This window comes from Monodon monoceros, unplaced genomic scaffold, assembly GCF_005190385.1.
Source record: "Monodon monoceros isolate NGI ecotype Baffin Bay Population unplaced genomic scaffold, NGI_Narwhal_1 Super_Scaffold_5, whole genome shotgun sequence".
NCBI lineage: Eukaryota > Metazoa > Chordata > Mammalia > Artiodactyla > Monodontidae > Monodon > Monodon monoceros.
Genome location: NW_021703782.1, coordinates 62,600,861 through 62,613,406, shown reverse-complemented (window position 1 = coordinate 62,613,406; position 12,546 = coordinate 62,600,861). Strand labels below are relative to the sequence as shown.

General features: G+C 35.2%; 1 protein-coding gene across 4 annotated transcripts in view; it reads right to left on the bottom strand.

Moving 5' to 3' along the window:
- The window catches only part of LOC114884581 (COBW domain-containing protein 1), a 45,928-nt gene that overhangs the window by 15,619 nt on the left and 17,763 nt on the right, over window positions 1-12,546 (bottom strand). For all 4 annotated transcript variants that reach the window (XR_003790864.1, XM_029203625.1, XM_029203624.1 and 1 more), the window contains exons 7-9: window positions 9,369-9,415; window positions 7,424-7,510; window positions 4,320-4,364 (exon numbers count right to left, since the gene is read on the bottom strand). Coding sequence is in view for 3 of the 4 variants with exons in the window: in XM_029203625.1 (XP_029059458.1) it covers window positions 4,320-4,364; window positions 7,424-7,510; window positions 9,369-9,415 (179 nt within the window). In the remaining variant the exon portion in view is untranslated. The remainder of the gene's footprint in view (window positions 1-4,319; window positions 4,365-7,423; window positions 7,511-9,368; window positions 9,416-12,546) is intronic.

Sequence of the window (12,546 nt, the reverse complement as noted above, 5' to 3'; positions counted from 1 at the left end):
CAAACGATCAATGTATAAATATTCACTCTAGGACCCTTATCTACATCTAAAGAATGTGGTTTGATTTTTATTTCCTTCAGATGGGGTTGCATATAGACTGAAACTTCTCAGTTAGTGCTCTGTCTGAATAAACATTTCTATTATAATTATTTGGTGGTAATTAAGCCTAATTTATTAGGAAAGCAGAGATTAAAATCAGAAGAGATTATATCACAATTAGCATTAGGTTTGGTTTAAATACATAAAAGTAAATTTATAAAGACTAGTGATGTGAGTTCCAAATTTTACGTCAGCCTATGAAACAGTAAAGGACAGTGATTTCTCCATAATCAAAGCTATAATGAAGGAATGTTTGAAGAAAATGACAACTATAATTAAGTCTCAAAATCATACTCCAGGGATTTGCCAAACATTTATTAAATTTTCTCACAAGGAAAACAAAACTTTGCAAATTCAAAACTTTTTCAAATACAAAAACATGTAAAAGCCATCCCCTTTAACTTAGGGCTGACCAGCTGTGTCTGCTTTGTTCATTCTCAACAGGCTGCCATATATTCATACTTGTGGCAACGATACTGTTAGATTGTGAACACCTCTCCTGGCACAAGGCAGACAAATTCCCATCTTATTAAAAGAAGAATACTCCAGAGTTCTATATTAACAGACTGTAACATTTCAAATTCTGGACATTCTAGATGAACAGAATTAGGAAAATAATCAAGCAAAGAAGTAAATGTTCCATGAAGAAATTTTTGAATATCAATTTACATAAGAGACCAAAGCCTTAACATTAAACCTATTTCCTTTCACACCATCACAGTTGAGCAAATATTTATACTGACAGGTGCCAAGTGGATGAAGTTTTCCACCAAGTTTATCACCTTTAACTTAGGAAATAGCTTAAAGTTTAAAAAGTTTACACATGCTAATTGTGTAAATACCAAAATTCAGGTCAACTGTGTGAATACCAAAAGTCAGTTTGAAACACAAGTTTCTAAATACACTACAGTTTTCACTGCAACAGTGTCCTTGAGAATACATATCATAGATTTAGAAATAATTCTGCTCTGTACCCAGATTCTTTTGATATTTTCAAAACAGATAGGATCAACAAAAGACCTATACAGGTTAAATTCTATAGAGAATAATAAAATAGCAAAGTCTCTCACTGTATCTCACCAGATTCTCAATGGAGAATAAAAGAGGAAAAAGTCTAAGGTTCCAGATGAAAGTTGCCATGGACTTTAGTACCACCATCAAAAATAAATTCCTTCATTCATGCAAGGCATATAACTAGAAAACTAATTTTCATGGCATCAATTTTTATTTAACTTCCCCCTTCAGAGATAAAAACATCAGATCTTTTCCAAAACATTAACACAGAAAAAATAGACTATTATCATCATGTAAAAACTGAATGGGAGAATGAAGCAAACAGAGGGGAAGGAAAAAAGTTCCAAAGCTCATCTTTTCTTCTAATTTCTTGAACTATCCATGCCAGGAGTATCTAATCTTTTCTCTATGAGGAGCTTTCAATTATCCGTATGTCTAAAGACTGCTTTAAGTCGCTTAAGACCAAGGACAGGAGAATGAAAAAGGAAGAGGGCTCTGGCTGTCTCAGGGGAGGGGAGTTCAGCTACTACTCCAGAGATATAGTCGTCTTTTCAAAGTTCAGTGAGTCTCAGAAACAGGGGCCACCAGACCACCCCAGACCTACGAGTTGTTGATACCACCCAATAGTAAGTCTTGAACTCTAGAGCTAAATTTCCAAATGCCCTCCCTAGTGGCATCTCAAACTCAATGTTTACAAAACGGAACTAATCCCCTTTACCAAACCCACTGCTATCATTACCCTACCCCAAAGTTGCCCCTCCTTCCTGTATTTCCTAACTTGGAGAATAGCACCACATTCAATCCACCTCCCAAGAGTCATACTGCTTTTTTTTTTTTTTTTTTTTCTGGTACGCGGGCCTCTCACTGTTGTGGCCTCTCCCGTTGCGGAGCACAGGCTCCGGACGCGCAGGCTCAGCGGCATGGCTCACGGGCCAAGCCGCTCCACGACATGTGGGATCTTCCCGGACTGGGGCACGAACCCGTGTCCCCTGCATCAGCAGGCGGACTCTCAACCACTGCGCCACCAGGGAAGCCCTCATACTGCTTTTAAAATCCTTCATTAATTCCTTGCTGCCTACAGGAGAAAATCCAAACCACGTGTCATGGTGTTCAAGACCCTTTGTGGTAATTTCTCCATCTCCACAGTCATACCTCTTTTTCTCTCCACAATATAACACAATGTGTTCTAGCCATTCTAAAATATTCACAGGTTCTGGAATACAAAATCTTCCTTATGTCAAGAAAGCCACTGCTACTCTTGTCCATCTGGAAAACTCCTATTCATTCTTCAAGATTCAAGTCAATGATAACCTTACCAGTCAAAATAGTCTGACTCTTCATCAAGAAGAGTTGAACAGTTGTTCCTCTATCTTCCTGATCTTATAGGATCCTGTGCATTTAATGTTACTGTTATATTGATAATATTTAATATATTGATTTTTGCTTGTTTTCTTGTCTCTCCCAAATGAGTAATTTTAAAGGCAGAGTTTTTACCTTATACATTGCTTAAATCCTCAACATTCCATGAAATGCCTAGCAACTAGTAGAATGATCAGTAAACTGTTGAACTGATTAACTTATTATTGATCAACTGGACTTTGGTTTTCCTCTATCCAGTCCACTTAATCTCCAAGATTTAAAAAAAAAGTCTGGAAAAGATAAGAATGGCACTTCTTCTAATCTTCCACTCCTGAAGTCCATCAGAACTTCCATTTGCCTCAAAATCAACTTAAGTCTCACCAATGAGACCATACTATGCCATTCTTATTTCTTAACTTAAATACTCAAGGTAAGCTTTTTCTACACGTTTATAGCAGTTTTATGACTGCCATTTTACTATTGTAAGCGTTTGCCAAACACAAGATGCTTAAGAGATTAAAATTTTTTTAAGAAAGAAAATTAAAATTTTTTCTTTATTTAAGAAAGCTCCTAGATTCTCAGATGTACTGGCAAAAAAACTGATTTACAATATTTGTAAATACAAACTGAACAAATGCTATTACAACAAAACCACAGCTATTTATGGGTATGATTTTTAAAAACTTAATTAAGCATTATGTGGTTGTCTCTGTGTCATTTTGTAAAAAGCAGAAAATTTAAGAAGAAAGAAAATGGTAACGCAACAGGAAGAAGACAGATACCAAGGAATGGCTCATGGTATGAGTTAGGTTATCACAGACCTTCTACACTGGCATTTGAAATGAAGGGAGCACATGTGGTATATGCTTATAGAGGACTTAACACTAAGGCATTCTTCTGCTACCTCTACCAGCAGAGTGGCTTCTGAGAATGCATGCCAAACTAATTCCCCAGCTGTTCACATGCATATAAGCAGCTGCTGCTGTTGCTGCCTAACATTATGGCAGTCTGTCAGCACCTCTGATCTCTACCGTGGCAGACAAGCCACTCAGCTAAGGCCTTTGCTGTACTTCCCAGGACAGAATCTCTGAATTGAGAACTGGGTGGCACTAGACTGCCAGCTGTGAGCCTCAGAGCTTCTAGCTGCATGTTGCTGGGTCTATCAGCTGCTAAGCCATTCTTGCTAAAACATAAGGTTAATAAAAATACCTCTGTACAGAAATCTTCTGAAATCATGATAGCACTCAATGCAAAATAGAGTTCAATCTACAGAAATTCCTTTTACAGATGTTTTAAGAACACATCTGTTTTATAAAGTAAGGCACATCTGTACGAACAAAATTAAAAAGAGAGAAGAACCTATAGGAAATCAAAATCAAAATATTTAAAAAGAATGCATCAGGAACTTAAATGTAAAGGTTCTATGTATTTTTACATGACATTATTTTTGCAACTATTAAACACTCAGAAAGTTTTTAAAATATTAAAAAGCCATCTAAATATCTCAAATTAAGATAAGATTCCTAATAGTATACTTTTTCAGATTTCTATATTAATTACTTCCTTGAGTGGTTCAAAATCCTATGTTTTCTTCCTCATTAAAGCAAAAGCACAGTTACAGTGTAATCATGGCTCTGAGGTCTTAGTTACAAGACCTCAGTTACAATATATTAACTAAATATGCCAAACTAATTTATAAAGAGCATTCAAAACAACCTTTTGGGCCTAATTTTTTTTAAATGCACATGTATCTTCCTTATATTAGAATCAAACATAGTTATCAATTACTTAATATTTATTAACTAAAATTATTTATTGTTAATATTAGTAACAGCTTTTAAAATTACCTTGATTTTTGTGTTTCTAAAATTTTTCCCAGTCCATTTGTTAATCTGAAATAAATATAAAAATGAGGAAGTAAAAAAATGTTAACTTTTTAAAAAACCATTCTATCACATTATTTCTAAAACATGAAGTAAGCATATACAAATATATCCTAAAGCTAGAGAACAATAAACAATAAAAAACAAACTTACATTTTTCATAGTTTAGTTTTTCCTTCTAATCATAAATCAGGTACATTCCACTTATGCATTAAAACATGGTATGCAAAAATCTACTGCACAACTGAAAGATTAGGGGCTACTTTGTGATTTATATAAAGACCCTTCACTTTAGAAAAAATGATTTATAAATAGCCAGTAATTCTAATATTCTTAAAATGAGTAGATAAACTTTTAACTGACACCTAATTGTCCTCCACACACACTGTGGAAATGGCTATACACACACTAGATATAAAAACCTAGTTACGAGTGGCTTTGACCCCAGCCTGTCCTCAGTATTCAGCCATACATCCAGTTTTTTTTTTGTTTTGTTTTGTTTTGTTTCTGCGGTACGCGGGCCTCTCACTGTTGTGGCCTCTCCCGTTGCGGAGCACAGGCTCCGGACGCGCAGGCTCAGCGGCCATGGCTCACGGGCCTAGCCGCTCCACGGCATGTGGGATCTTCCCGGACCAGGGCACGAACTCGTGTCCCCTGCATCGGCAGGTGGACTCTCAACAACTGCGACACCAGGGAAGCCCCACATCCAGTTTTTTAATAGAATACCTCTTCAGTTCTCTCGCTAGGATCTCTACCTACTCTGCCAGGCCTCCCCTTTCTGATACAAAGATAATGAAATACGGCTCCCTTTTGTATGGCGCCAAAAATACTTATTAAATCCTTTGCAGTAAACTGTACACCTCATCTATTTATATCATCAGTTCCATTGCCTTTAGGGTTACTTGATGAAGATATGTGCTATTTGTTCAAGCTTGTTCTCATGGGTAAGGCTTCCCAATGATTCTGAGGCAAGTCTCTCTATTAATTCACAAAACTCTTAATCTTCTCTTTTGAATATACTCTATAACCTGAAGGCTATTTCCTCTCAAACATGTTTATCTTCTTCCAACTCTTCAAATCTAATTCTGAGTAAGTCGCAAGTCCGAGGTACAATGGAGGGTAAAAAGCCCAAAGGGTCTGTAATTTATCAAAGTGCTTTGTCAAATTCTTTTCTGGTATTGCTATACAGTACAGGCTGGCAACAAGCTGGCTAATGTCAATACTGCTTGTGTTAGAGATCCAGCTTATACATAGTCAGTATGGGGATAGAAATGTCCAGTAGTAACAATTTCTCTTTTTATGCCCAAAATGTTTGTGACATAGATTATGTTCCCCGTTCGACATAGATTATGTTCCCCGTTCTACAATCACAATGATGCATAGGATTTTGAGAAGAGAAACAAAATTTAGGAGACCAGTGTCAAAAGGGGTAAAAGAAATAATCTCCATTCACCACTTTCATCTTTCTAGACTTTTCAAAAATATCAACCATCTTTCTATTTCTTTCATTTTTTTATTCACTGTAATGGAAATTACTATGTAAACTAAGAAAAAATCTACAATCTAATAATGATAATAATAGCTAACAGAGCACTTACTATGTATCAGGCACTGTGTGAAGCTTACCAACAATGCCTCAAACCAAACGCAGATTCCAAAGTCCATGATTTTAAACATTATTCAATACTACACAGCACTACCTACCCTCCACATGGAGACATTCTTACAGCTTTTTATAGTAAAATCTAAGAGGATATTACTACTAAAATAAGCCAAATAAGAAGAAAAATATGAATTCTTTCTTCTGCAATCATTAACCACTGCAGCCAAAATCCTAATGAGCTTTACCTTTACTGATTCAATTCGTAACATATATTATATGAACTGGCACTGACAAACTCAAAATCTGATGTCAGCAGATTGTACGCACTGAAGATGACCAATAATAAAAGCTATCAAATGTTTCTCTGTAGATGGCTTTTATCAGTTTAGGTCTTACAAAATAATTAAAAGTCCCTGAACTTTTAACTTTGAAAAGTCCAAATGACTGTTGGATCTTTTAACATATCTGAGTACCATTCATATTGTCCTATGTTGATCGGCCTTGGCCACGGACACTGAAGACATTAAAGCTAGCTGGAAAACAGGCATGGTTAGATGACAGTTAAGGAAGACCAAAGTCAATGAGGGTTCAGGGAAAAGTGAAACCACCTGAGACAGGGAAGACTTCGCAGGAAGGAGAGAGAAAGAGGTGGGAGGGAGGGATAAGTTCCAGAGAATGGCTAAAATAGCTTAAAAAAATAAAAGAAAAACAGAGAAAAAGAAGGAATTCAAGGACTGACAGAGTGAGAGTTGAGAATACATTAAGAGTAAAGAAAGGATTTGGTAAGATACCTCCATGAGAAAATAAGTAAACCGTCCTGGGTAAAGTTAGGGCACTTCATGTAGGGAAAGAGTCAAAGAGAAGACAGGAAAATGAGGAGGGAGTCAGAAGACCCTGAATATCAGTCATGAACTTTGAACTGTAGTTGACCATGGAACAACTTAGGGGTTAGAGGCACCAAGCCCCCTCACCATCGAAAATCCTCATACTGCTATCTCTGCCTCAAAAACAAAGGAATTGATAAATGACTTACCCAAGGGCAAGAAGCTGAAAGGGTTTGAACAGAATCAGGACTCAAACCCTAGTTCTTTTAATTCCACATATTATGATCTCTAATTGAACACAAACTTTTCCCCATACTTAGTTAACTTAAAGATCTGTACAATGAAAACACGGATACTATGTTTATTGGAAAAAAATCCACGTATAAGTGGACCTGGGCAGTTCAAACCCTGTGTTGTTCAAGGTTCAACTGTATATTCTGTAAGCAATGGGGAACAATTTTATATATCACTATTTACATAACAGCCAATTAGGCAACAACAAAATATGTGATTCCCTAACGATACCTGAAGCAAGTCAACCTTGAACCTTAAATTTCTACAGGGCAATAGTCATGGTAAAAATATTCCGTACAGCACATTTTGAATTTGTAGGTACTTAACAAACATTTCTAATTTTGTACCTAACAGTTGTTCTTAATTTGCTTAAATCCTCTTCTGAAACCAAGTCTGTTTTATTGAGGATGATGATATCCGCCAAAGCAACTTGCCTAAAGTAGCAAACAAATAACAGATGTCAAGAGAAATGTTAAGACATTAAAAATAAATAAGAAACACCTCCTCAAGATCAATTAGCAGCTAAGAAGGATATAGTACTCTATGTAATGATTTAATTTACTCCTAAACTATTTATCATCCTTCAAACAGTAAGGATGAATTATATTCATCACTATATAACTCAGATTTCAAATTATTCATTCAAAAAATATTTACTAAGTGCTCTTACTTGCTACTCTGAAACTACAAAGATAAGCCTCAAAAAGTTTACAATCAAGGATAGTTTACAATTAGGATGATTTTCAACTCATGATTTTCTTTGTAAAGAAATGCATAAAATTCCGATATCCAATGTGGTACGAACAAAGACACTCTACTTACTAAAATATTCCAGGTAATAATTACCATAATTTTCAAAGAAATACAAAGAACAAGTTCACTTAACATTAATACTACATTGAACAGTTTTTTTAAAAAAACTACACTTGGATCTTGAACAATTATCTTCATCACTACGAATATTTATTTTCTCTGTAAAACAGATAAACTACAGAAATTCAAGTTAAAGAATCCAGTTGACACGATGCTGGATAACAAAATAGCTTACTATAATTAGAAACTCTATTTTCTATTAACAGGAGTAGTAAAGCTGAGTATTCTTTAAAATTTCCTCAATTCTTCAGGAAAGTTTAATCACTAGACTATTTGTTCCCAATACTGGTTTTATGCTACCTGAAGGTATAGCTAATTATTTCAAAGAACAACCAAATTCTCAAAAATAAATCAACTTCAGTTCACTGAAAAGCGGGTTTCAACAGTATGTACATCACAGTCCCATTTTTATTTAAGTAAATTTCATAAGAATAAAGATTGAATGTGCACATCTCAAAATATAGACAGTTGCAATCTTCAAATTGGAGGGCTCCTATATTTAGCTTTTTTTTGGCTTTTGTAACATTTTGCTCTTTTCTATTTGGCTTATATTTTCTATAACAAACATTTTAATAAGGAAAAAGTTACAAAAATATTTAAGTTCAGTCTAATGTGAATCATAGCTAAATATCAAATGAAGTGTTCAGGCAGGATTACAAAACAACAGAGTACCATATTCTAAAATGATAGGGAATCAATCACCTCCTTGCAGTCTATTGTTTATGTCAAGATCATCTGTAGCAAATCTTGGAGTGGAGGGAGACCTCCCTTTCAAACCCAAGAGCGTATTTAGTGACTGTTGTCTATCCCAAAACTCTTTTCCCATTAGCAAGAATATGCTTAGGGTAGGCAAACCAATTTAAATATTCGTAAGTCTAAAGAGAACCCAATTAGGAACATACAGGTATTTAAACAAAAAATGTTCTAAATGCCAAATTGCAACTATTTCCATATTTATTCCTCTGTTGCTCTGAGTAACAGTGAACAGTTGAATCAACTGAATTACTGTTAAAGAAGACAGGAAGTGAATAAACTCTTTTTTTTTTTTTTTTTGTGGTACGTGGGCCTCTCACTGCTGTGGCCCAGACCAGGGCACGAACCTGCATCCCCTGCATCGGCAGGTGGACTCTCAACCACTGTGCCACCAGGGAAGCCCTCAACTCTTTTTTAATAATCATTTTCAATCCCAAAGAAATTGTATGAGAACAAGAAAATATTTTTAAACGTGAACATCTTCCAAGTTCCTCACAAAAAACTCCTGTGCTCAGCACTCACTTTATGCTATAATATAGTTTTAAATAGAGAAAAGATCTTCCTTGACTATGTTTTTATGTTTCTCAGCTTGTTTTGTTTTTCATATCAATCATTTTCTTTTTCCATTTAGCCAGTAATCAATATATACTTTAAATAAATGAATACCTAGAAGCTTCATTGATAAGGCCATCAGGTTTTTCTTCTGCTAAATGCTAAATAAAAACAAAGTTTGAACAAAAGTTACTGTGGTGTAACACATAACCTAATGTCAACACAAAGGATTTTACTTTAGGGACTCCTTGCTTGCCTCTAATAAAAAGTTCAACAAGTTCTATTACTGAATACCCAAATTCAGGACTAACTTTTCTATCTGAACGCATTTTCCTCCTCATTTGTAATTTTTTCCCTACAGTGAACCTGTGAGGTATGAGGGCTTAAACTTTGTCCCCTGACCTCTTTTTTTTCGTAAATGGAAAACCCTCCAGATTTAAATAATGTCATAAAAACAAAGCACATTATAGTTCAGATTCTAGGCAATTTCCTTTTTACAAAACTGTCTTTGTTCTAAATATTCATTATTACTTATTTAAAAAAAGAGATAACCACTGAAATTGTACTTTTAAAAAGTCTACTAGACTTTCCTTCATCCTACCCCACCCCCCAGCCCCCACCGCAGAACCATACACACTATGAACTCATACTGGGCCCTTCCAATTCCCTAGAAACAAATTAGCTGTGGGAAGGACACAGCCCTATACCCAGCATAAAGCAGGTTATCATTTTGAAACCCACACTTGAATGATTTGGCCTCTCTGGGCAACTGTTTAGTTTGCACCCTGCCAGAGTCAAGGTAGTGCCAAAAAATACTTTGATGTTGTCTTAGAAGCCCACGAGGTCATTTTGATCTCTCTGGAAGTAGTTATTATTTTTCCATAATCTTATTTATATCCCTAAAGTCACCAGTGTCATAAGGTTCTTCTCTGAAAAATGTTCCATCTTCATTACCTTAACCCTCAATAGATGTTTCCTGTCACAATAAAAAGCTGCCTACTGATGTCAGAGGCAATTTGATTATATAATACTTTTTGTATTTGAATTGAACTCCACAAATTATTAAATCCTTTTACAAACATTATCTCATTTAGCCTTCATAACGATTATGGGAAATGGCTATTCTCAATTTATAAAAAAGAAGCTAAATCTAACACTGTCACCATCATGGGATACCTTACCATAGGGTGATTTTTCAAAAATGAAAATGGCCTCAATAGAAGGAAAATGAATATAATTTTAAAATCTTTGTGAAAGCTTTTTTTTTTTTTTTTTGCAGTACGTGGGTCTCTCACTGTTGTGGCCTCTCCCGTTGCGGAGCAAAGGCTCCGGACACGCAGGCTCAGCAGCCATGGCTCACGGGCCCAGCCGCTCTGCGGCATGTGGGATCTTCCCGGACCAGGGCATGAACCCGTGTCCCCTGCATCGGCAGGCGGACTCTCAACCACTGCGCCACCAGGGAAGCCTGAGAGCTTTTTATGTCATATAAAATCAGTCTTGCAAACAGCATTACACAAATGTTAATAACTGCATAAAAGTATATGTATAAAGATTACCTAAAAGTTATATTCAAAATTATTTCATCAAATCAGTTTTACAATTCATGAAGAGGTAGATCATTAAGGTATTTGGATAGTTTGGGACCTAAGAGCAAGTTGGTAATCATTTTATTTAATAGTCTTGGTAAAATCCATAGAGAAAACCTTTTTTCTTCTAAAAGTTTGCCAAATTTTATTTTTGGGGAAGCTAGCCTAAACTAAAACTAGAGTAATGATGTACTGATCTCCACTTTAGGTACAACCTTATAAATTCAACTGCAGACCCACTCTGAAATTATGGAAATCACAGAACTTGAAGAATATTGTATTAAAAATTGTTTCTTATCAAAAGACCAAGTTTACTATTTTTGCTAATTACTGTTGGCCTGAGGCTATAACAAATCCTTTCATTACATCCTCTAGAGAATAAGGGCTATTACCATCCCAGGAATAGTACCTGGCACCCAGGTTCAACAAATACTTACTGAATGAATTCTAGTTAACACCTCCTATTTGTTGACATAGATACATGGATGTTGTTATCTGAAAAGTTCTACATAATGTGCAGCAACAACTTCCCTTTCTTTTCAGCAGTAAATCTGTTTAGTAAAGATGGATTTTTAGCAAGGTATCTGTCTCTGAATGATCCTATACTATGGAAGTTCTTTTAAATTTTTGAAATATTTGCAAAATATTGTATTTTTGACCTTTTGGAAGATTTATTTATATATGAATTTGGGACTTTTTGGCTGTGAGCTGGAGGTGTATAAAAAGATATGGTAAGAAAATTAGAGATTTGTTTTTGAATATCCATACCTATATGTAACTAATAAAATAGTATTAACATTTCACAAAGTAACTCATGTTTTTAATGCATCTAATCTAATCTCCAGAAGATTAGAAATTTTCACTCAAAGCTAACGGGGATGGACTAACATTTCATGACCTCTAGGAAGTCAAGAAGTATCAAATATAAAAACACGTTAAAAGTCCCCATAATAAAAACCTGCCAATAGGTACAACTCTATTAAGAACATGATATGTAATAAACATATAAAAAAGCAGAAAAGATAAATGTCCCTGGTTCTATGCACATATGAAGGCTATACAAACATAAACAAATAATAAATGCACACTAACATTTATTTTCTCTGGATATCAGCCCATTTCCCTTATGCAACTTCTTACCTTTCCAAATCAAACTTTGCAAAAAGACTAAAACCAATGTCTGCTATTCAAAAGGACATTCTCCAGTAGCACATTATACACCATTAGTCATTAAGTCAGATGACTCCCATTTACAAAGTGAAAAAATGGAAATTGTGACATTCTATTTTACCTGTACAGGCAATGAAGGAAAAATATTTTTCAAAATAGTGTGTGTGTGTGTGTGCGTGTGTGTGTGTGTGTGTGTATCCCCAACGGATTCCTCATCTCTGCTTAGAGACTGTGGCTTTTGCTTATATATCAAGAAAAAGACCAGAAAAATTTTGGTACTAATTAATCCAATGTATCAAAAAGCTTAAGGTTCCACCCTCTAACTTAGCACAGCATAAGAAAGAAAGGAATCCTTTGAAATAACACCATCGTATGACACAACTTCATTAAGGGCTTTTCTGCAGAAACAGAAACAAGCTGGAAAGAAAGAAAGAAAGAAAGGAAGAAAGAAAGGAAGAAAGAAAGAAAGAGAAAGAAAGAAAAGAAAAGAAAGAAAGAAAGAAAGAAAGAAAGAAAGAAAGAAAGAAAGAAAGAAA